At 38.3% G+C, this 25,851-nt stretch overlaps 1 protein-coding gene across 2 annotated transcripts in view; it reads left to right on the forward strand.

Moving 5' to 3' along the window:
• Positions 1-25,851, forward strand: part of CUNH2orf66 (chromosome unknown C2orf66 homolog) — a 34,432-nt gene that overhangs the window by 6,868 nt on the left and 1,713 nt on the right. The window contains exons 2-4 of one of the 2 annotated variants that reach the window (XM_019428336.2): positions 9,792-9,944; positions 22,208-22,339; positions 23,836-24,034. In XM_019428336.2, coding sequence (XP_019283881.1) covers positions 9,942-9,944; positions 22,208-22,339; positions 23,836-24,015 — 315 coding nt within the window. In that variant the 5' untranslated portion in view covers positions 9,792-9,941 and the 3' untranslated portion in view covers positions 24,016-24,034. Of the gene's footprint in view, positions 1-9,791; positions 9,945-21,785; positions 22,340-23,835; positions 24,035-25,851 lie in introns of those variants that run through there. The other variant, XM_053906679.1, reaches the window with a different exon arrangement.

The raw sequence follows: 25,851 nt of genomic DNA on the forward strand, positions 1-25,851 counted from the left end.
TCCTCCCTTGCTCATGCTCTGTCTGTCTCTCAACAATAAATAAATGTAAATAAATAAGTTCAATGTTCATTTTTGAGAGATAGACAGTGTATGAGCAGGGGAGGGGCAGAGAAGAGAGGGAGACACAGAATCCAAAAAAGGCTCCAGGCTCCAAGCTGTCTGCACAGAGCCTGAGGCAGGGCTCGAACTCATGAACCAGGAGACCATGACCTGAGCCGAAGTCAGACATTCAACAGACTGAGCCACCCAGATGCCCCATAGTTCTTTTTGTTTGTTTATTCATTCTTGAGAGAGTGCGTGGGGGAGGGGCAGAGAGAGGGAGACAGAATCCAAAGCAGGCTCCAGGCTCTCTCTCCTCTTTCTGCCCCTCCTGTGCTCACATGCTCACTCTCTTTCTCTCTCTCTTTCAAAATAAACAAACAAACATACGTTTGAAAAGAAAGAAACTTGGTTTACGCCTTTTAGAAAAAAAAACTATACAATCTAATTGAATTTTAAAATAGGAATGTGTAGCATTCACTGCATTTAAAAATCTTTGTTGTAACTGGGGCACCTGAGTGGCTCAGCTGGCTGGGCATTGGACTCTTGATTTTGGCTCAGGTCGTGATCTCACAGTTGGTGAGATTGAGACCCACATTGGGCTGTGCAGAGCCTGCTCAGAATTCTCTCTCCCCCTCTCTTTGCCCCTCCCTCCTGCACACATGCTCGCTCTCAAAATAAACACTTTAAAAAAATCTTTGTTCTAACAAATATTTAAGTGGAATTAATAAAAAAAATTAGTTATAAATCACAGATCCACAGAGTACTGTAAAAGGAAATGTGGTTGTTTTAGACGGTGATCTCCAAACTTTGATTAAACACTGATATTAAAAATTTTTGAACTTCCCCCGCCAAAATACTACTATACTAATATGTAAATAGAAAATTTAGAATGACATTTTTTAATGTATTGCTACTTAAAGCTTTATAATATCAATAGCTAATATCTCAAGGCAGAAAATATATTCATGGCAACAGTCAATATAAGTTGATTTTTTCAAACCTTGATTAAAGTAATTTTTTAATTTATTTTTGAGAGAGAGAGACAGAGGGCGAGCAGGAGGACGGGCAGAGAGAGAAGGAGACAGAATCCGAAGCAGGCTCTAAGCCCCACACTTCAACAAAGAGCCCGATGCAGGGCTCGAACCCATGAACTACAAGACCATGACCTGAGTCTAAGCCGGATGTTTAACCAGCTGAGCCACCCAAGTGCTCCTAAACCTTGATAATTTTAAATGAAAAGAGTAATTTTTTGTTGTACATGATATTAGTATCAGATGTACAAGGTCATGATTTAATACTTCTGTGCATTATGAAATGGTCACCACAGTAAGTCTAATTACCATCTGTCACCATACAAATTTTTTACATTATTGACTATATCCACTGTGTTGTATATTACATCCTTATATCTTATTTTATAACAGTAAGGTTATATCTCTTAATCTTCACCTATTTCGGCCATCCTCCCACCCCTCTCCCCACTGGCAACCATCAGTTTGTTCTCTGTATATGAATCTCTTTCTGTTTTGTTCATTTGGGTTTTTGGGGTTTTTTTGTGTGTGTTTGTTTGTTTGTTTGTTTTTAGATTCCATATGTAAATGAAATCATAGGGTATTTGGCTTTCTCTGACTTACTTTATTCAACATAATGCCCTCTAGGTCCTTCCATGTTGTCACAAATGGCAAGACTTCATTCTTTTTATGGCTGAGTAATATTCCCTTGTGTGTATGTGCGTTTGTCTTTTTCTGACTTATTTAACATGATATCCTTCAGTTCCATCCATATTGTCACAAATAGCAAGATACCATTCTTTTTTATGGCTAATATTCTCATATATGCATATGTGTATATATCACATCTCCTTTATGCATTCATCTATCAATGTACATTTAGGCTGCTTCCATATCCTGGCTATTGTAAGTAATGAACATAGGGGTGCATACTTTTTTTCAAATTAGTGGGTTTTTTTTTTTTTAATATCTAGAAGTGGAATTGCTGGATCATATGGCAGTTCTATTTTTAATTTTTTTTTAGGAATCTCCATACTATCTTATATAATGAATGAACCAATTTGCATTCCCACCAAAAATGCAGAAAGGTTCCATTTACTCCATATCCTTACCAATACTTCTTGTCTTTTGATAATAACCAGTCTGACAGGTATGAGGTGATATCTCATTGTGGTTTTAATTTACATTTTCCTGATGGTTAGTGGTATTGACCATCTTTATGTACCTGTTGGCAATCTGTATGTCTTCTTTGGAAAAAATGTCTATTCAGGTCCACTTCCCACTTTTTAGTTGGATTGTTTTTTGATACTGAGTTGTATGAGGTCTTTAAATATTTTGGGTGTTAACTCCTTATTGAATATGTCATTTGCAAGCATCTCCTCCCATTCAGTAGGTTGCCTTTTCATTTTGTTGATAGTTTACTTCACTGTGCAAAAGGTAGTTCCATTTGTTTATTTTTGTCTTTGTGGTCCTTGCCTGAGGAGACAAATCCAAGAAAATATTTTTAAGACTGATGTCAGAGAGTTTACTACTCTATTTTCTTCAAGGAATTTCATGGTTTCAGATCTCACATTTAAGTCTTCAATTCATTTGAGCTTATTATTGTATGTGGTATAAGAAAGTGGTCAGATTTCATTCTTTTGCGTGGAGCTGTCTGGTTTTCCCTATCGTATGTTCTTGCCCTCTTTGTCATAGATTAACCATATAAGCATGGGTTTATTTGGGGGCTTTGTATTCTGTTCATTAATCTATCATGTCTGTTTTTGTGCCAGTACCATACTGTTTTGATTACTATAGCTTTATAGTAGAGTTTGAAATCCAGGCATGTGATAACTCCAGCTTTGTTCTTTCTCAAGATTGTCTTGACTGTATGGTGTCTTTTGTAGAAAGGAGTAACTTTTTGTCAAGTCTTATTATTGTTTTTAATTCCTAATAAGCCTGAAAAGAGGGTAGAAATGTTAGCACTGATATTTTCTTTTGTTGGTTTGTGTTCACACTCTAGTATCATCTTCAACTTTTTGTTGTAAGTAGTAATCTCTTATAAGGAGTGTTTTTAAGCTCCTTATTTGTGATAGTTAAAAGCAGATACCATGATAAGTATTCCATGAATCCTTTAACTGGCTCACATATACTGCAATGTTATAAAATGTTTGAAGTGAATGAAGAAATTAAACAACTAGTAATGTGCCCTGTCACCTTCATCCGTGCTGTAGAATTCCTCATCTTCTCCCAGCACATATCCCACACACTTTCTATAATTTGCTCTGATAAAGTTTGTGAAGCCATTGTTAGCAATCCTTGTATAAAATGTCCCTATATTAATCTGTTAGATTAAAAACCTGAAAATGAATTTGGTTTTCCTCTCACATTCCACTGGGTTGTCTTGCACACCACTTAATGCACACAACCCCCTTTGGAGAAACTTAGTTTAGAATATATTTCGTAACCCTTTGAGGTTGTCTTTGGTAAGTTTTAATATCTATATTTATGTTCTCATGAAAGCAAAAATGAGATTTCTGGATCAGGAACAGACTATTCTTACTTAAAGCAGTATACACATTGGTTCCCCTTGCCCCATTCTTTCTCCTTCAGGGCAATGTGAGGAGAGCCAGGTTAACGCTGTACGTGCAAAAGGGTTTTTTTGTTTTGTTTTTTGTTTTGTTTTGTTTTGAACCAGGGAGATGAACACTGAAATTAGGAATCTGGAAGTTTATATAAGCTACACACTGCCTCCTTTCCCCTCCTGAGAGAAGAAAAGTCTTTGCTTCCAAATGTTTTACAATTCTGGAATGTAAACAAATTGCTTCAGGTTTTATCCCCCCATAAAATGTAAACATGTGGCTATACCAAACAGGAGGCAAGGAGAAATGGAGCACTGAAGAGTAGATATTTCTGGGGAAAGGAGACATTATCTTTATAGCGTGTCTGTTTCTTTTGCTCAGGAAGCCAAATTATGTTGAAACATGGAAATATTCATGAAGCATTGTTGCCTTAATAGTCTTAGCGGGGTATGGAAATAATGCCTCACTCACTCCTGGCATTACTTTTAGGCACACTTAATGTCCAGATGAATTGAGCAGGACAACTTAAGTGTCATGACATATAATCCTCCAGTGGTGCTCTGTTGGGTACAGTAGGCAGGAAGGAAACTGGTGGAGCCAGCATTGAGGAGGTCTTCTAATACTGAAGCTTATAAGAATCTTTATTTAAAAAAAAAGATTCATGGTAAATATAGTATGCAGGATAGAAGGGAAATGGATGAGGCAAGGAGAGGGAGATCGTTTATGAGGCCACTATCAAATTTGGAATGCTAGCGGGGCACCCGGCTGGCTCAGTGGGTAGAGCATACGGCTCTTGATATTGGGGTCGTGAGCTGAAGCCCCACGTTGGACGTAGAAATTACATAATAAAAAATATTAAAGTTAAAAACTTCTGGAATGCTACTAATAGTGGTCTAAACTGGGGTAGTAGCCAGAAAGGAGAGTGCACCAGTGTAGGATGATCATAAAGTGGTGGACTTTTTAGGGATTAGCAACGAATTAGATGTGGTAGGCAAGCTTCTCTTTGTGTTACGTTTAACGTGGGACCTTGCCAGACTCACATGATGCGAAGAACCACTAACAATTAAAATGTAAGATGCTGCCAGCCAGCGGCCTATCTTAATTTTCATTATCTACAAGATCTTAGGTACCATAACTACAAGGGAGGGAGTGGAGAGTGGATTTTTTGAATTGCCATTTTGTTCTTTCTTCATCTTGTTCCAGTACCATACAGTTTTAAATTAACTTTTTAAAGAAAGAAGCCCATTGTCCCAGTGAGACTATAAGGCAGTAAGTTCTTCAGGTGCCAGAATACAACTAACTGGAATCCTTAATCAGAAATATATGATGTAATTGAACTTTAAAAGAGAAGAAATTATAGGAAAATTAAAGGAAATAAGTGATTTTTTTTTTTTACTAAAAACATTCCACACTGTATTGTGGGGTTTGTTACAGACTGCTTTGTCACCTATAATTTATCCTTTTAGCAGATACTCATTGAGTACCTGTTGTACCAGAATCCATGCCAGACACATTCACATTTAGCTTCTCATTTCATTCCCTTAGAGGGAAGATGATTATCCCCACATTACAGGGAAGGATCTAGTATCAGAGGAAACCATTTACCCATCATAGAATTCAAAGCAGATTGTCTATCTAAGAAATAGAGTTCTTTCCACTGAAGACGTGCAATGCGTATTAATCCTCACTTCCTACTCTCAGAATCTTTCCTGACCTTACTAGTGATTCCTCTTGCCTTGGAGACAAAAGTTTCCATTGATCTTACCCCAGCCTTTTTTTCTTTTTTTAAGTTTACCGATTTATTTTGAGAGAAAGAGAGCGCAAGTGAAGGGGAGGGGTCAGAGAGAGAGGGAGAGAGAGAATCCCAAGCAGGCTTCGTGCCCAATGTGGAACCTGATTCTGGGCTCAATCTCACACCTGTTAAGATCATGACCTAAGCCAAAACCAAGAATCGGACACTGAACTGTTTGAGCCACCCAAGTGCCTTCCCCAGCCTTCTTTGTTACTCTTCCTATACTTTTCCTTAGAGATTTCCTCTAACTCTGTGAGTCTGACATTATTTTTTTGATGGATGATTCACCAAGTCAGACACTTTCCCCCTCAACTCCATATCTAAGTAACTCTGAGTCAATGGCAGTATATTTAGCCTCCCTGAGACTAAATATTCATCCCTAAATTATGGCTAGTAATATTTTACAAACCTGGCGTGAGGACTAAGTGAGATAATAGGCAAATGTACCTGACACCTAGTGGGTGCTAGAGAAATGATCAGTGATTTCTTCCTAGTTCTCCAATCTCTAGCTTCTCTAAACTAAACAAATGCGTTTCAACTCACTGTTGAAATTTAGCCTTACAACTTCTTTCCCTCCCTAATTAGCAACTCTTTAGTTTCCAAATTTCTGTTAAATCTTCCCAATTTACACAAATTGAAAACCCACTTATTTTGATTTCTTGTTTACTATGTGCAATAATTTCTCCATTGCTTACCACGTGCAATCAGTTACTAAGCCCTAATCAATCCACCACTTTAGGGTCACCCTTATATTGGTACACTCCTTTGTGGCTCCCACTGTCGTTCCGACTGTCATTACCAGCATTCCACATTTTACAGCAGGTTCATAAATGATCTCTCTCCTTGTCTCATACACTTTACTTCTAACCTGCATGTTATTTTGCCATTCATCTTTTATTAAACAGCAAATTAGTATTATCACTCTTGTGTAAAACCTTTTATTCTTCCCGCTATGTTCTTTAAGATACAGTACAAACTCCTTCTTTTGACCGCTTGACCAATCTACATTTCCAGTCCTTCTACCATTTTCCAGACACCCATCTCCTCCCCACACAAACTGTTTGAGTTAGGATTAGTTTGCAAGAAACAGAAAATCTGACAAACAGTTGCTTCAAGTAGAAAGTTGAGGATAAGTCTCCCTGAAGTCATCAAGAGCTAAAGCTCCTTGTAGCCCATCAGTTCTCCATCCTTAATGTGTGGCTTTCTTGACAAAATGGTGGCTACATGATATTTCCATTTGAAGAGGAAGGAGGGGAAAAGAACAAAAGGAGCTCTGCTTTTATTTATAAAAGATTCTCTCTCTCTCATCCCTTTTCCACCTCAGAGACTTCTGTCTACAGCTCACTGGCCAGAATGATATCACATGGCCACCAAGGAATACAAGGGAGACTGGAAACAAGTTTTAAGTTGGCTATGTTGCCTCCCCAAACAAATACGTCTAAGAAGAAAGATGTGTTAGTCTGTTTGGCTACGATGACTGAATACCACAGACTGGGTGCCTAAAACAAGTTATGGAGGCTGGAAAGTCCAAAATCAATGTGCTGGCGTATTGGAGATTAGGGATTCAACATATGAATTTCGGGGGAACACAATTCAGTCCGTAGCAAAAGGGATAAAAGGAAGCAACAAGTAGGATCTGCCACACAAGCAAAGTGGGCTACTGTATCTTCTTTAAGTATCTGCTGCCTTTTGCTACTTTTCTGCCTTTGCTTAAGAACTTCCTTCCCACGGGGACCCTGGGTGGCTCAGTCAGTTAAGTGCCAGACTTTGGCTCAGGTCATGATTTTGCAATTCATGAGTTCAAGCCCCATGTCAGGCTCTGTGCTACAGAGCCTGGAGCCTGCTTCGGATTCTGTGTCTCCCTCTCTCTGCCCCTCCCCTGCTCGTGCTCTCTCTCTCTCAAAAATAAACACTAAAAAAATTTTATACCTTCCCACAACTCTGTTGTCAAATTTTTCTTCACAAAAATCATCAACTGCTACAGTCAGAACTAATCTACTTGTCCCTACTTCCAGCTCTTACTGTCATAGTTCCATACCCTGTGAGAGTCATCACATTAGGTGTTGTGTGCTTTTTCTGTGCAGCTCTTGATAGTGACATTTATTTGACATGTCTACATGTCAGGTGCTGTGCTCCCAACTTTATATGTATCATTTCTAATTTTTATGACAGCTGCAAAGTAAGATTACTAAAAAAATGAGGAAATTGAGGTGCAGAGTGATGAGATAATTTGCCAGGGAATGGCAGAGCTCAGTTTTGAGCATGTTAAATTTGGTTCTGAAACCCTTTCTACCACACCATAGTATTTCTCCAAGTAGATTGTCTGATCCTAGAAGGCAGGAATTTTATCTCGTTCCATATGCCACCTCTTTGTATTCCCACACTTAGCAATGCATATTTCACATCGTGGAAATTTGCTCAATATTTTTTTAAGTTTTTTTTTAATGTTTATTTCTGAGACAGAGAGAGACAGAGCATGAGTGGGGGAGGGGCAGAGAGAGAGGGAGACACAGAATCTGAAGCAGGCTCCAGGCTCTGCGCTGTCAGCACAGAGCCTGATGTGGGGCTTGAATTTACGGACTGTGAGATCATGACCTGAGCCAAAGTCGGTCGCTTAACCAGCTGAGCCACCCAGGCACCCCTGCTCAATGTTTTTTAATAAACAATAGTAACAATGACCCAAGATACCTCAAAAACCTAATTTAATAAAAAACAATTATGTTCATAACAAATTGCCTATGTGTTGATAAGTGTTGAAGCTGAGTGATAAGTAACATGGGTTTGCATTATTCTATTCTCTTTACCTTTGTATATGTTGGCGTTTAATATAATAAAAAATAATTATGGTCTAAATATTATATTCACTAGTAGATTAATATATTTAGAAAAACTCAGAAGTTATTTTTTAAATTTATTTCTGAGTAATTTATTTAGGTATATATACACAATGGAATATTACTCAGCCATGAAAAAATGAAATCTTGCCATTTGCAACATGTTTGGAGCTAGGGTGCATTATGCTATGTGAAGTAAGTCAGCCAGAGAAAGGCAAATACTGTCTTTTTGCTTATGTGGAATTTAAGAAACAAAACAAACGAGCAAAAGGGAAAAAGAGAGCGCGAGAGGCAAACCACAAAACAGACTCTTAACTGGAAAAAAACTGACAGTTACCAGAGGAGAATTGGGTGGGGAGATGGGTGAAATAGGTGATGGGGATTAAGGAGTGGCCTTGTGATGATCACTGAGTGTTGTATAGAAGTGATGAATCACTATATTGTACACCTGAAACATACAACACTGTTTATTAAGTGGGATTTAAATAAAAACTTAAAAAAATAAATTTAGTTTTAAAAAAATAGAAATAATTGAAAACAGTTTTTCTTTTATCAATTACCCTAGCTAATTCTAATGGATTATTATCTGTGGCTATCCATATGTGTAAGATTATACATTTTAATCCCAAAAGCAACCACTGAAATAATAATCCAAATAGGTACAGCTAAGATGCTAGTGGAGAAGTTAAAATAGAAATTTAAAAATATTTTAAAAGCCCAAAGCATAAAGAAAAACTTGATAAATTGGACTTCACCAAAAATAACAACTTCTGTTCTTCAAAATATCATGTTAAGAAAATGAGAAGATAATTCACAAGTGCGAAGAAAACAAACACATACCTGATAAACAACTCGCATCCAAAATGTATAAGGAACTCTCAAAGTATAGCAATAAGAAAATAAACCAATTTATAATTAACAAAATACAAGACTGCATCGCTCAGGGGTCAGAGCATTGGTCTTGTAAAATTAGCAAAATACGTAAGTAGATCTCACAGAGAAGATATATGGATGGCAAAGTAAGCACATGAAAAGATGGGGCACCTGGGTGGCTCATTCGGTTAATTGTCCAACTCTTGATTTTGGCTCAGGTCATAATCTCAAGATTTGTGGGATCTAGCTCCACGTCAGGCTTTGCACTGGGTGTGGAGCTTGCCTAAGAGTCTCTCTCTCTCCCTCTGCCTGTCCCCCCTCTCTAAAAAAAATACATAAAATAAAAAATAAAAATTAAAGAAAGAAAAGATGCTCAACATAGTCATGGAGTAAATGCAAATGATAACTACAATACCTAAAATAGAAAGTTTCAAAAACTGGCAATACCAAGTGCTAGTGAGGATTTGAAATAGCTAGAATTCTTACGCACTGCTGGTGGGAATGCAAAATGTTATGTCATTTTGTACAAAGTTTGGCAATTTCTGATAAAGTTAAACATGCATTTACCATATGAACCAGAAATACCATTCCTATATTTGCTCAAAAGAAATGAAAACCTATGTCCATATGAAGACCTGTAAGTAGATATTTATACCAGCTTTGTTAATAATTTCCCCAGATGGGAAGCAAGCAAGGTTATCTGTCACCTGGGACATGGGTAGAAAAATTGTGGCACACCCATTAAAATGGACCATTACTTCACCCCCACAAAAAACGGGAAAGTGAACAGCTGATACATGAAATAATATTGACGAATGTCAAACACATTATGGTAAGTGAAAGATCCCATACTGGATGATTCTACTTTTATGACAGTCAGTAAAAAGGAAAACTACAAACAAAGCAGATGAGTGGTTACAGGGACTCCAAAAGGGCTTGAGGGAATTTGAGGAAGTGAGGGAGATGTTCTAAATCTTGATTGTGATGATGGTTACAAAACTATAAGCATTTGTTAAAATTCAGGGAACTGTTCATTAAGAATAATATGTAAGTTGCATATTAATAAGCCTGACTAAAGAAATTAAAACTTACAGGGACTCCAAAAGGGCTTGAGGGGATTTGAGGAAGTGAGGGAGATGTTCTAAATCTTGATTGTGATGATGGTTACATAACTATAAGCATTTGTTAAAATTCAGGGAACTGTTTATTAAGAATAATATGTAAGTTGCATATTAATAAGCCTGACTAAAGAAATTAAAACTTCCCACAAAGAATACTCCAGGACTAGATTATTTCAGTGGTAAATTATATTGAACTTTCAATTCTATTGAACTTTGAGTAACACCAATGTTGTACAGCTCTTGCAGAAAGTGAAAGAGAAGATGCCACTTTCCAAATCATTTTATGAGGCAACTGTAGCCTAAAAGCAAAGCATGACACAGAAATTACCGACCAGCATTCCTTTTTAACATGGATGTGAGCATCCTCAACAAAATGCTAGCAAATCAAATCCAGCAATATATAAAAAGTTCTCAGGAATGTACAAATGGACTACTAAGACTAATAACTTAATATAGCAAGACCACAGAATACAAGGTCAATCAATATACAAAAAAAAAAAAAATTTGTATACATTAAAAGCATTGGGGATACCTGGCTGGCTCAGTCAATAGAGCATGTGACTCTTGATCTCAGAGTTGTGAGTTCAAGCCCCATGTTGGGTGTAGAGATTACTTAAAAAAAATAAAATCTTAAAAAAAAAAAAGGATCAAGCAATTATAAAATAATTTTAATAAAATGCCATTTATATATCACAAAAATAAGATACAGAGGAATAAATTAAAATATGTATGAGACCTCTACACCAACAGCTACAAAATATTGCTTAGAGAAAAATTTAAAACACTAATATAAAGAGAAATATAGTATTCAATGATTGGAAGACTTGCTATTTTTAAGATGTCATTTTCCTCCAAAATGATATGTAGATTAAATGCATTCTCAATCAAAATACCAGCAGGCTTTTTTTTTTTTAATCTACAAGCTGATTCTAAAATTTATAAGGAAAAACAATTTTGAATAGTCACCACAATTTTAAAAAAGAATCACACTACTTGATTTCAAGACTTACTGTAAATCTACACAAATCAAGGCAGTTTGGTGTCGGGAAGAGGATGAATACAACAGTGGAACAGAACATTTTTATTGTCAATTGATTTTGGCGAAGGTGCCAAAACACTAATGGGGGGAAAGAGTCTTTTCAACATATAGTGCTAGAATAAATGGACAGTTACCTGGGAGGAAAAAATAAATGTGGATCCTTCCTCACATCACACACAAAAGTAATCTGAGGTGAATCATAAATATAAATGTAAAAACTAAACTTAAAAGCTTCTAGAAGAAAATATAAGAATAGTTCGTGACATGATAGAAAGCAAAGGTGCTTAGACAGTAAAGAAAGCAACATGATTTAAAATTTGGCAAATTATACTTCATCACAATTAAAGTCTTCTCATCAAAAGATATCATTAAGAAAATATACTGAACCACCTGGATGATTCAGTCAGTTAAGTGTCTGACTCTTGATTTCGGCTTGGGTCATGGTCTCACAGTTGGTGAGTTCGAACCCCGTATCAGGCTCTGTGCTGACAGTGTGGAGCCTGCTTAGGACTGTGTCTCCCTCTCTCTCTGTCCCTCCCCTCCCTGCTCGCTCTCTATCTCTCTCTCAAAATAAATAAAAATAAACTTTAAAAAAGAAGCAGAAAAAGAAAGAAAATATACAGGCAAACCACAGACAGAGAAACATACTTCTGATAATGGGATTGTTCTCAGAATATGTAAAATACTTATGTAACTCTTTCATAGAACCTCAAATAACCCAATTTTTACAAGTGGAATTTTTTTTAAAGTCATCAGGAAATATTTTAGCAGAAACTTAGAATGTCCTCACTGCCACTTGGGAGCACATTACTGTGGGAGGATTAAGGTGAAATCATCTCTGATGCCAAGATTTCGGGTAGATTATCTCAGGGCCAGACTTACCCAATGAATGCACGTTTGAAGGGAGGAGGAAAAGTTCTGCTATTCAATTTTGCTTAAAATAACTGGATGATATCTTATGCATCTAGAGTACTAATAAAAAGCTCCCAGAATACTAGGAACTAAACATTTGGGGGGTGGGGAGCTGTTTGGGGGTTTTTTTTGGAGGGAAGAGAGTTTGTTGATTTTTAAAAAATAGAACAACAGTTCACTGGTTCTATTTCAGAGCTCACAATTGATGAATAGCACCAAGAAGAGAATCATTTGCCCATTATGCCCCAAAACATCCAAAGATATGCTCATCTAAATTGTCCTCTATTTTTCCCTTCTCTGAAACTACTCTCTTTATCATGTGAAATATATGCCTGGAAATTTAGGTAATATTTTAAGAATGGCTTTTCTTCCAAATACTTACCTAATTTTATTAATGGGTTAAAATATGTGGTCCATTACAAAATCATGTGACTCATGGATAGGGTCTTATCTAATTTAATGGTCTAAGATGGATCCTTATTTTCATTCCTTCTGTATCAAAAAAAAAAAAAAAAAAAAAAAACCAACCCACAACATCTAGTTTTATTCACATAAAACTCAGGTTCCTGATAGACCTTTCAATCCAAATCTATTTTGTATTGTGAATTGGATGACAAGAAGCTCCACCTTTCTCAAAAGGGAATAAAGAATTTAGATCCAACTTCTATGTCTGTCCATGTTCAATGTATTCAGGAGAAGCTAACACAGTTATAGTGAGTTATTGGGTCTTCCTCCTTCATGATTGGCCCGACATCCTAACACCTCTTGTATTAGTTTTCCCGTGGCTACTGCCACAGACTGCTAGACGTAGGTAGCCTAAAACAACAAAAATTTATGCTGTCACAGTTCTGGAGGCAAGAAGTCTGAAATCAGTATCAGTGAACCAAAATCAAGGTGTGGACAGGGCCACACCTCTGGAGGCCCTGGAGGAGGCCCTCCACCTCCGGAGGAGTCTTCCTCTGGAGACTGTAGGGAAGAATCAGTTACTTTCTTCTTTGAGCTTCTGGTGGTTGCATGCATCCTTGGATTGTGGTCTCAACTCCAGAACAATATTTCCTTTTTTTTTTTTGCAACAGGTAGGTTGAATATTAAGTTATACTTTACTGGTCCTTTGAATATTCAAGTCAAATCAATAAATATCTATTGGTCAGCTATAGTTATCTCTTCTCTTTTCATTAAAATATGACAAGTTATACACTTTAGATTAACAATACAAATAGAAATGTAACAAAGCTTAAATTTCAAAAGAACATTATAATAAGCTAAGCTTCAGTTTTACCTAAAGAATTATTAATTCCATAAATATCTGTGATATGTTTGCCTACTGTATATCAGGCATTATGCCAGTGATAAAGACTGAAGAAGCTATGATAAAAAAGACTTGGTGCCTCCTTCAAGGAGCTTAGCCTTGGGAACAGTAAAACATGTGGAAGCAAATCTATTCATTCTAATTCAACAAAGTAAGAGCTGTTGAAGTGACTAAGTGGTTTCTTTTTCTGAGAAGAAGTAACATTTGAGGTGAATCTTGAAGGTCAGGGATAGGTATGCAAGGGTTTAGAGAAGGCATTCCAAGCAGAACCAAAAGCCAAGTTCAAAGGCACTGAAATAGAAGCATGGATGATGTTCCCTGGAAAGATCACATGGCTGGAATGGTAGGATTGGGATATATTGAGGGCCTTTGCATAATGGTCAAAAGCTTAGAGTTTATCTTATGAGCATCAAGAAGCCACTAAAGGCGGCTGTGATCTTGTAAGCTTTTACTTATCAGTGTGACCTTGTTTTCCTGTTGCCTCTGCTCCAGGGTCAGTTGCAAAGCCAAAGATACTGCCAGCAACTTCAGACTCTCTGCTGCAAAAGCAGACTGACTACAGAAAAGCTATTTGCAAAGTCCTAAGGAATTGTTTAGCTTTCTATATTTTAGGAAAATTCCTTTACTACTTTATTATGACCTTGGAGATACTGGCCTGGAATGACAGGGAAATCCAGATTGAGAGAATTTGGTTTATATCACAGGCACTGTGTGAATCTAGATATCTGCTTTCCTGCTGTTTCTCCAAGTTGGCTTCAGATCAAGCATCATTATCATGATTTTTACCTTTTGTTGCCTCCATTCCTTCATCTTAAAGGAGAACTAGCTTGAACTTAGGGTAGGATTGAAAAGTATGTGCTGGCTGGCCCTTTGTGACTAGCATTTGTTTCTCAGGAAGGCTGGTGCCAGGGAGGAAGATGGCCAGAGGAGGGACCATGGCAGAAGGGAAGGCTGCTGCTGAAGCCCCAGCAGGTGACAAGAAACACCTGATGAAAGCAGAGTTCCTGAGGCCAGGCAGCAAGAGCAATGCTCTTAAGGAAGGATTGCCACCCCACTTGGCCTTTGTCCCCTTCCTTTATTGATCCAGGCTCCTAGAATTGGCTCATACTCTGGTCTTTCAGAGATAAAAGCAGGGGTGCTTAGGTGGCTGTTCGTTAAGCGTCTGGCTCTTGATTTCAGCTCAGGTCATATCTCATTGTTTGCAAGTTTGAGCCCCGAGCTGGGCTCTGCGCTGACATACTTGTGCTCTTGTGCTCTCTCAAAATAAATAAACTTAAAAAAAAAGGAAGTAAAAACAACTGTAACTTATTTCAAACAGAGGAAGATTTTTTGTCTTCTTAAACATATGCATTTAACATTTTTTTTAATCTTTGAGAAAGAGAGAGACAAGCAGAGTGCAAGCAGGGGAGGGGCAGAGAGAGAGGGAGACACAGAATCTGAAGCAGGCTCCAGGCTCTGAGCTGTCAGCAGAGAGCCTGACACAGGGCTCGAACTCACCAACTGCGAGATCGTGACCTGAGCTGAAGTCAGATGCTTAACTGACTGAGACACCCAGACACCCCACCCCTTTGACATTCTAAAAGCATTTAAAAACAAAGCAGAGGATAGCAAAGAATTAAAGAGATTTCTGCATGGTGAATGACTAGAGAATTCTGAAGGTCAACTTGATAGAATCAGAGATATTTTATACAATGTCACTAATGCCAGAACGAGACAAAGGGTTAATCGTATTGTGGAGGTGTTGGAGTGTGGAGAATGTCACGGATTTTAAAAAACTAATTTTGTCACCCCTATCTGAATGGAGGAGGGAAGGAGTCCAATTTTATTGGTTTCTGGGCCTTCCCACACCTCTCCAAGGTCTCACAGGATCTGGAAACGATCTCACAGGCCTCTAGGATGAGAGGTGAGGCTTTCTTGTTCCATACAGCATGGGCACCGTGGCTCACCTGAGCATGCTTCTTCGCTTCTGTTCTGTGTCTGGCAAGAGGCCTGTGCTTCTTCTCCCCTCTTCTCTTTGGTCTTCCTTCAAACTGAAATCTGCCCACTGCCAGAAAAAATAGTCATGATTGCTATGAGCAGAAGCTTCCTGGTTTACTCTATTAATCACATGAGCAACCTTTTCACTATCTTTGAAGTTCTCATCATTAGTGAGGAAGCAGTCAATAGACAATAATTTTCCCTTTCCCTGATTCAGAGTGGGGAAAAGAAAAAGGAGATTAAATTCTTGTCCCTGTTCATTATACAGCTAAAGAGCTATGTCAGCTCTGTCTTTTTCTACCTATTAGAGACCAGAAGGACTTGAAAGGGTTGTATAGTCCAACAGAGATCATCTTAAAACCTCCCGTGCCTCCTGCAATATCCTCTTTGTTTAGCATCCTTTCCTTACCCTTCCTGTCACATTGAATTTATAATCTAAGTTTACAATTTATTCAGCACATGTTTATTGGGTTTCTTTTATGTGTGTAGCCCTGTGCTGAGTACGCTATTTTCTCCTCAATTTCTGATAGAGAAATGCCAGTAAAGGTCTGCATTCAGATGCCTCTGGGTGTGGAAGAGTCTTTTGCCTAGAATATTCCAACTGCCAACTTTAATAAATGCCCTGTTTATTGACGAGTCCAAATGGGATCATTTAGACCTGAAACTAATAGTTTGGGAACCTAACGTCCCTCTCTCTAACTCTCTCTTTCTCTCTCAAAATAAATAAATAGCTTATTGGAAAAAAAAAAAAAGGAAGAAGAAGAAGTAAAAACAGCAGTAACATGTTACAAACAGAGGAAGGTCTTTTTTCTTCTTTAAACTACCCAGGGTTTTTTCTCCTCTCCCAACTGAATTCATTGAACAAATACTTGCAAAATATCTACTTAGTGCTATGCTAATACATTCTGGAGAAAATGTCATCATTAGCTTAATCAATAATACATTCTGCTCTTAAAGCAGAGATTTAGGGGCACCTGGGTGGCTCAGTCGGTTAAGCATCCAACTCTTGATTTCAGCTCAGGTCATGATGACATGCTTCATGAGATTGAGCCCCCCATCAGGCTCGGCGCCAACAGCCCCGAGTCTCCTTGGGATTCTCTCTCTCCCTCTCTCTCTGCCCCTTCCCTGCCCATGCTCTCTCTCAAAGTAAATAAACTTTCAATAGCTATAAAAATAGAACAAATTTAAAATTAATAAACAATTAAAAGAATTTAAAACACTAGGGTTTTTTTGATGGGCTCTTTTTTTTCTTTTCTTTTAATTTTTTTTTTTTAATTTACATCCAAATTAGTTAACATATAGTGCAACGATGATTTCAGGAGTAGATTCCTTAGTGACCCTTACCCATTTAGCCCATCCCCCCTCCCACAACCCCTCCAGCAACCCTCAATTTGTTCTCCATATTTATGAGTCTCTATGTTTTGTCCCCCTCCCTGTTTTTATATTATTTTTATTTCCCTTCCCTTATGTTCATCTGTTTTGTCTCCTAAAGTCCTCATATGAGTGAAGTCATATGACATTTGTCTTTCTCTGCCTAATTTCACTTAGCATAATACCCTCCAGTTCCATCCACGTAGTTGCAAATGGCAAGATTTCATTCTTTTTGGTTGCCGAGTAATACCCCATTGTATATATATACCACATCTTCTTTATCCATTCATCCATCGATGGACATTTGGGCTCTTTCCATACTTTGGCTATTGTTGATAGTGCTGCTATAAACATGGGGGTGCATGTGTCCCTTCGAAACAGCACACCTGTATCCCTTGGATAAATGCCTACTAGTGCAATTGCTGGGTCCTAGGGGAGTTCTATTTTTAGTTCTTTGAGGAAACTCCATACTGTTTTCCAGAGTGGCTGCACCAGCTTGCATTCCCACCAACAACGCAAAAGAGATCCTCTTTCTCCGCATCCTTGAAAGAAATCGAAGACACAAAAAAATGGAAAAAGATTCCATGCTCCTGGGTAGGAAGAACAAATATTGTTAAAATGTTGATACTATCCAAAACAATCTACATATTCAATGCAATCCCTATCAAAGTAACACCAGCATTCTTCACAGAGCTAGAACAAATAATCCTAAAATTTGTATGGAACCAAAAGACCCCGGCTAGCCAAAGCAATCTTGAAAAAGAAAACCAAAGCAGGAGACCTCACAATCCCAGACTTCAAGCTATACTACAAAGCTGTAATCATCAAGACAGTATGGCACTGGCACAAGGACAGACACTCAGATCAATGGAACAGAATAGAGAACCCAGAAATGGACCCACAAACGTATGGCCAACTAATCTTGGACAAAGCAGGAAAGAATATCCAATGGAATAAAGACAGTCTCTTCAGCAAGTGGTGCTGGGAAAACTGGACAGCGACATGCAGAAGAATGAACTTGGACCACTTTCTTACACCATACACAAAAATAAACTCAAAATGGATGAAAGACCTCAATGTAAGACAGGAAACCATCAAAATCCTCGAGGAGAAAGCAGGCAAAAACCTCTTTGATCTTGGCCGCAGCAACTTCTTACTCAACACATCTCTGGAGGCAAGGGAAACAAAAGCAAAAATGAACTACTGGGACCTCATCAAAATAAAAAGCTTCTGCACAGCGAAGGAAACAATCAGCAAAACTAAAAGGCAACCGACAGAATGGGAGAAGATATTTGCAAACGACATATCAGATAAAGGGTTAGTATCCAAAATCTATAAAGAACTTATCAAACTCAACACCCAAAAGCAAATAATCCAGTGAAGAAATGGGTAAAAGACATGAATAGACACTTCTCCAAGGAAGACATCCAGATAGCCAACTGACACATGAAAACATGCTCAACTTCATTCATCATCAGGGAAATACAAATCAAAACCACAATGAGATACCACCTTATGCCTGTCAGAATGGCTAACATTAACAACTCAGGCAACAACAGATGTTGGCAAGGATGCGGAGAAAGAGGATCTCTTTTGCGTTGTTGGTGGGAATGCAAGCTGGTGCAGCCACTCTGGAAAACAGTATGGAGTTTCCTCAAAGAACTAAAAATAGAACTCCCCTAGGACCCAGCAATTGCACTAGTAGGCATTTATCCAAGGGATACAGGTGTGCTGTTTCGAAGGGACACATGCACCCCCATGTTTATAGCAGCACTATCAACAATAGCCAAAGTATGGAAAGAGCCCAAACGTCCATCGATGGATGAATGGATAAAGAAGATGTGGTATATATATACAATGGGGTATTACTCGGCAACCAAAAAGAATGAAATCTTGCCATTTGCAACTACGTGGATGGAACTGGAGGGTATTATGCTAAGTGAAATTAGGCAGAGAAAGACAAATGTCATATGACTTCACTCATATGAGGACTTTAGGAGAAAAAACAGATGAACATAAGGGAAGGGAAATAAAAAATAATATAAAAACAGGGAGGGGGACAAAACATAGAGACTCATAAATATGGAGAACAAACAGAGGGTTACTGGAAGGGTTGTGGAAGGAAAGATGGGCTAAATGGGTAAGGGTCACTAAGGAATCTACTCCTGAAATCATCGTTGCACTATATGCTAACTAATTTGGATGTAAATTTAAAAAAATAAAAAATAAAATTTAAAACAAAATAGTGCAAAATATACTTTCAAATAAAATTTAAAGAAAGAAAAAAGAAAAAAAAAAAGACCTGAGCTGAGATCAGGAGTCGGACACTTGGGGCTCCTAGATGGCTAAAGCTGTTAATTAAGCCAGTGACTCTTGATTTTGGTTCGGGTCATGATGTCATGGTCATGAGATCGAGCACCTCCATGGACTCTGAGCTGGGTGTGCCGCCTGCCCGAGATTCTCTCTCTCCCTCTACCTCTCCCCTCCCTAGCTCGCACTTGTCTGCATGTGCACACATACTCTCTTTCTCTCTCACACACAAACAAAAAAGAGCCAGATGCTTAACTGACTGAGCCACCCAAGGTGTCCCTCCACCCCTTGGAGATCTTAAAGTCTCCTCAAACACAACATGTCCCAAATGGAACTCATGATCTTTGTCCCTCTATGCCAATGTTCGACATCTCAGTGAATGGCCCTGTCATCCATTCAGCTATACAATCCTGATTGTTCTTGAAATTCTCTTCCCCTGAGTTCTGCCTTCCATAGTATTCAGGACATTGCCAGTACCTTCTAAAATATCTCTCAGATCCAGCCACATCTCTATATCTGTGATGCCATCCTAATCCAATTTAACATCTTCCTGCCTGGATTACTGTAATAGGCACCCAACTGTTCTCTCACATCCCTCTTTTCTAGCTCTATCTGCCCTCACTGCAAGCAGAAAAATCTTTTAAAACTGCAAATCTGAGCAAGCTGTTTGGATACTTAAAACCCTTCAATCAGCATTGCTTGTGGCAGAAAGATCGTGATCTGACTACCTCTCCAACCCCATCTCACAGCACAGTCCCCCCTCTCTTTCTGGCATTGTAATTTATCTTCAGTTGCTCCGATGTGCCATGTTGCTTTCAGCCAGAGTCTTGTTTGAAGCTCTAGTCCTTCTGTCCTTGCTAGGTTGCCTAGGTAACTCCTACTCACCTACTAGATGTAAGGTCACTTCTTCACAGAAGCCTTCCCTGACCCCTGAAACTGAATCATATCCCCCTCTGCTACAGTCTCACAGCACCCAGTTTCTCTTCATAGGTATTATCATCATTCGTATTTATGCATTTTATTGTTTAATGATTTGATTAATCTGTCTTGCCCTCTAATGTATTAGTTTAATAAAGGCAGAACCAATATTTATTATTCTTACCATTTGATCCTCAAAGCCTACTTGAACAGATGGTGACCACACTCATCGTGGTAAGCTTTTCATAATGTAATTGTCAAATCACTATGTGATACACCTGCAACTAATATAATGTATGTCAACTATACCTTAATTAAAAATTTTTTAAATACATAAGGTCATTACATTAAAAAAAAGGCCTATTAGAGTGCCTGGCACATAGTAGGCACTCAATAAGTTTGTTGAATTGGGGCACCTGAGAGGCTCAGCCAGTTAAGCATCCAACTTTGGCTCAGGTCGTGATCTCACAGTTCATGGGTTTGAGGCCCATGTCGGGCTCTGTGCTGACAGCTTAGAGCCTGGAGCCTGTTTCAGATTCTGTGTCTCCCTCTCTCTCTGCCCCTCCCCTGCTTGTGCTGTGTCTCTTTCTCTCTCTCTCAAAATAAATAAACATTAAAAATTTTTTTTAAGTTTGTTGAATTAACTAACAAAGGAATGAATAAATGAAGGTCATTAGTGACTTGCCCAGGATCGATATAGCAAGACAGACCATGGCCAGGTATTCTAAATTTCAATCCATGTTACTAGCCTTCTCACAAAGACCTTGTCCTCAATTGTTCTGAATTATTGCAACCAAAGCAACTTCACAACTCATGTCCAATTTCTCGACCCTACCATTTTCTAAGGATGGAATTTATGCAGCAAGGAGATGCGATATGTATAGCAATTTTTCTCCAAGAAATACATGCTATCTTTTTGCTCTATTTCGAAGGGTTTTTTTTTATGATAAACCATGCCGCTATTTAAAACGTGTAAAGCTTTTTGAGATTCTCAGAAGAAATATAAGGCATAGATCACAAAGAACAGTTTTATCTCTTGCAATAGGATTTCCTGTTCAAAAAATGATGTTAATTTGAAAAGCTGATACCTCCAAAAGAGCATTCTATTAGGTGGGTAATCATCATCATATTGCCAGCTGCTGTGTATACCCTTCTCTTAAGAATGAAAAAGTAAAAATCCACTTTGTTGTGTACAAGTGCATTGCGTGTTTTATAAAATCCACATAAAATGGTCAGTGGTTGGAGGAGAGGCTCCTGTATTTATAAGACAAATAAGTTCACTGTCACCCCTGAAGAAACTTGAAGATATGATTCTCAGGGGAGTTTGGTGCCTTGGATGAAAATGGAATCATTATTTTTCAACTTCCCCTGCTCACGTCATTGACTCCCACCTGCAGCCCGTCCATTGGTTATAAGTAGCCATAAATGGCCTTGCAGATTGTAAGCAGGGTAGCCAACCAGGACCAGCAAAGCCAAACTCCTGGTAAGCTTTATTAGCCCTTTCTGTGTATTTCATTTCCATTTCACATTTTGGAGTCAGAGACAATCCATACTTATGCTGATGTGGTGTGAGTCTGTCTCAGATGTGTATATAAGGTGCATTTCTCAGTTTTTGGTATATCTTTTCTTTTTTCTCCTCCTCCTCCTCCTCCTCCTCCTCCTCCTCCTCCTCCTCCTCCTCCTCCTTTGTTTATTGAGACTGCTATCTTAATACATATGTATGCTTTTTTTTTTTTTTTAAGACTTGCACTTTCTTTGGAGACAACAAAGTGCATTTTTTTCGAAGATGAAAAAGCGTACTCAGACTTTCTGGGTTGTATTCATAATTGGTTTGCTCATCACTGTATAATGTTATCATCATAGACTCCTTTAAGCTAATAAACTGGATTTGGGGGTCTTCATTTGCAAATAAACATGGGGAAAAAGAGGGCTGCAAAATTCAGGTGCACCAATATACTATTTTTTCCTCCCTGTCTCTCTTTAAAAATGTTTCCTCTTTCTCTTTTTACTTTTGCCCTCCCTTCTCTCCTCCTCCCTCTTCCTTCACCTTCCTCCTACCCCTCCAACTCCTCCTTCTTCTTTTCTTTCCCTCTTTTCTCTCAGACCATTGATATCTCCCGATCCTGCCTTCCACTCAGCTTCGTTCCACCATGCCCAAAGCACTCCTGCTGCTGTGTGTTGTCCTGGTGCTACTTGGGCTTGTGCCTGGAGACACAGTGAGAAACGGAGAGAAATGGAAGCCGCTCAACAATCCCCGGAACAGAGAGCTGGTAAGAGCATACCCTGGGGGCATGCTGGGCTGCAGGGTGAAATTGGCACCTCTCTGGATTTATGCACACTGCACTCTGTTGGAGCACGGTGGTGAGGAGGCTACCAAGTGCCAAGGCAATTCCTGCCGAGAAATCTGGTCAAGGGCTTTGCTAGCCTAGTAGCTGGTATCCTATTGTTCTTCTGCCCAATTCATATCTGTCCTGTAAGGAGAAGCAAATTTATGTATAGAAATGATTTTATGTACACACGACACCTTACATTTGTAAATGATCGTACATACACATTGACTTTATAGCCTGTATTTCTCACACATATACAAAATCAAGAGTATCGTGGGGAATTGATTTTTGCATAGCTCAGACTGAACTGATAATAAAATCAATTCTCATATGACCAACACGTGCAAAGCTCAGTTACAAAAACTGAAAGTTGACCTGCATTCTTTTCAATTTACCAAGCATTCTTTTCTTTATTTTTTTTTTTAAGATTTATTTTTAAGTAATCTCTACACCCATTGTGGGGCTCAGTACCACATCCCTGAGACCAAGAGTTGCACGCTCTACCAACTGAGTCAGCCAGGTGCTCCCCAAGCATTATTTTCAAGATAAATCTATCTAGGAAATAGAATTCAAAACATCAGTGAAAATTCTCTTTTGAAAATATGCCAAAACAATAAACATGCTGGCATTACTATTTCAAAAACTAGTTTCCCTAAAGAAAATGATGTGAAATATGACAGTATAGGGTTAAAACAACCAAGCAGCCCTTTGCAAGCTTCTATGTATCCATTTTATAAAGGAAAGCTTTTTGAAAAACGCATGCCTGAAAGAATTGGTGCAGAAGACAATGGCCAGGATCTCACCTTCAGAGAGGAGGCCCAGAGCTTGACCACTGTAAAGTTCCATTTAATCTCCGACCTAAGTGGTTCAGAGATGGTTTACAAAGGACCCTCTGACCGTGATGCTATTAAATAATTGATGTTCCTCTCTCAGTCTCCACCAAGAATGTTGAATTATCTTGTTTAGGGTTGAAATGTCAAAAACAAGGCAGGGTAGGGGCACCTGGGTGGCTCAGTCAGTTGAGCGTCCAACTTCAGCTCAGGTCATGATCTCACACTCCGTGAGTTCGAGCCCCGCGTCGGGCTCTGTGCTGACAGCTCAGGGACTGGAGCCTGCTTCGGATTCTGTGTCTCCCTCTCTCTCTGCCCCTCCCCTGCTCATGCTCTGTCTCTCTCTGTCTCAAAAATACATAGAAACATTTAAAAAAATTAAAAAAAAAAACAAAAACAAAAACAAGGCAGGGTAAAGGACAGTGGAGGGGAAGTAGGAGAAGTAGCCAAAGTTTGTACTTGTATTTCTGGATTTTCTACCTCCTGCCTCCTAGATTAGCCCTAAAGTCAATTCACGGAGGAAAAAAGAGGGGGAAAATATCCATCTCTGAGTATTTTTTATATTTAATTTACATACCGCATTGAACACTTTCTTTCTCTCTTCAGTTTTTCAGAACCCTTCAGGCATATCTTAAGGGAAGAGGTCTTGATCTTGGGAGATTTCCGAACACTTTCTCCATGAATGAGAATCCCAGACCCCTCTCTTTCCAATCAGAACTTCTTGCTTCTGCATTTGCAGATTATGAAGAGCAGAAAAACTCCTTTCCTAATTACGTCAAAGGCTGAATGTTTCCTCTGAACACAGGTAAGTTATCCCTTTATTCCCAGGATCTGTCCAATGATAACAACTCAGTCATAAAGAGATTTTGAAAGTATTTATTTGAAAAAATGATTTTATTTCCTCATAGAAATATGTGCTCAGTTCTGATGATACTCATCACCGTTAATATTTGGATTTGGTTCATGTATTTCGCTGTCTGGTTTTAAAAAGAAATGAAAGTTTATAATTTTATAAGCATAGTTTTCTGGGAAGAGATATATTAAAATAGAATGATCACTCTTTTTTTTTTAATTTAAAGTAGTCTGTATGCCCAACATGGGGTTTAACTCACAACTCCGAGGTTAAAAGTCACCTGCTGTATGAACTGAACCTTCCAGGTGCCCCTAGAATTATCACTCTTAATAGGATTAGTAAATATAGTGGAATATCACACACTTTTACCTATGTTTTTTGAATACCAGGTCATATAGCTAGTTATGTGGAAATCATATACAAAGAAATAAGGTGGGGCATCTGGGTGTCTCAGTTGGTTAAAAACATCTAACTCTTGATTTCGGCTCAGGTCTTGATCTCACAGTTCATGAGATCGAGCCTGGATTCAAGCTCTGAGCTGTCTGCTTAGATTTTCTCTCTCTCCCTCTCTCTCTCTGCCCCTCCCCTCCCCTCTCAAAATAAATAAATAAACTTTAAAAATGTCAAATTGTGTAGTTGGATTTAATAGAAAAGTTTAAAAAAATTGTCTTCTTGGAAAAAAGTAATAAACATATATTTGAGTTTGAACTTCCTCACCTAAAGAAAAAAAAAAGTAAAATATTGTAAAGATGGCACTTTCCTCATGGAAAAAAATTAGAAATTTATTTATGTTTAAAATTTGTGTTTTATTATTCCTTTTTTTTTTTTTTTTTTGAGAGAGAGAGAGTGAGAGAGAGAGCACACATGCGCAAGCAAGCAGGAAAGGAGAAGAGAGAGAGAGAGAGTGAGAGAGAGAGGACCTCAAGCAGGCTCACGCCCAGTGTGGAGCATGACAGTGAGATCATGAGCTGAGCCGAAATCAAGAGTTGGTCACTTAACCAACTGAGCCCCCCAGGTGCCCCTATTCTTATTACTTGAGCATTCCTATCAAATAAATATTTACCATTTAGGAAAAAGAAACAACAAACAGGTATGGTGTACTCCAAGAAAACACAATGTGATTCTAGTCTATTAACTTTTTGTTTGGCTAAATAATAAAGGGAACTGAATCATGATTAAAATCCACTCCCATTCTTCCAATGGGTAGGGATGAAATTGTGAGGAACATACATACTATTGCTGTACTTTATTGTGTATGGGAAAGCATTTTGATTATTAGTTCCTTTAAATGTGATGATTTTTTAAAATAATGATTGTTATTCTAAATGGAAGATGCAATTTACTATGTGGCATATGTGCTTGAAAGCTCTTACAATGAGAAAATGAAATAGAATGAACGGGAAGACATTATGGAAGGGTTACCTTGACTAATATTCACTCTTGGGCCCTAGGCTATTAAACACTAAAGTAAAGAATAGTTATTAATATCGCAGTATCTGCTTTAGTATGAGACAGAATTGCATGCAATCTGGTTGTGAGCCTTAGTTTCTTCATTTATAAATTGCAGACACTGATCTCTAACTCACAGATACTATAGAGAAAATATCAAATAAATAGTGTCATGTGAGCATGGACTGAGGTAATGTTTAAGGGCAGGAAACAGAGAAAACACCAAGTTGGTAGTATTGTAATGTGATGGGAGTTTTTCAACTTTGTGAGAGAAGTTAAGCTTCTATTAGGAGAATATTTCCATTTTTTTTTAACGTTTA

Source organism: Panthera pardus, unplaced genomic scaffold (genome assembly GCF_024362965.1).
Source record: "Panthera pardus isolate Hobbes unplaced genomic scaffold, ASM2436296v1 HiC_scaffold_10, whole genome shotgun sequence".
Classification (NCBI taxonomy): domain Eukaryota; kingdom Metazoa; phylum Chordata; class Mammalia; order Carnivora; family Felidae; genus Panthera; species Panthera pardus.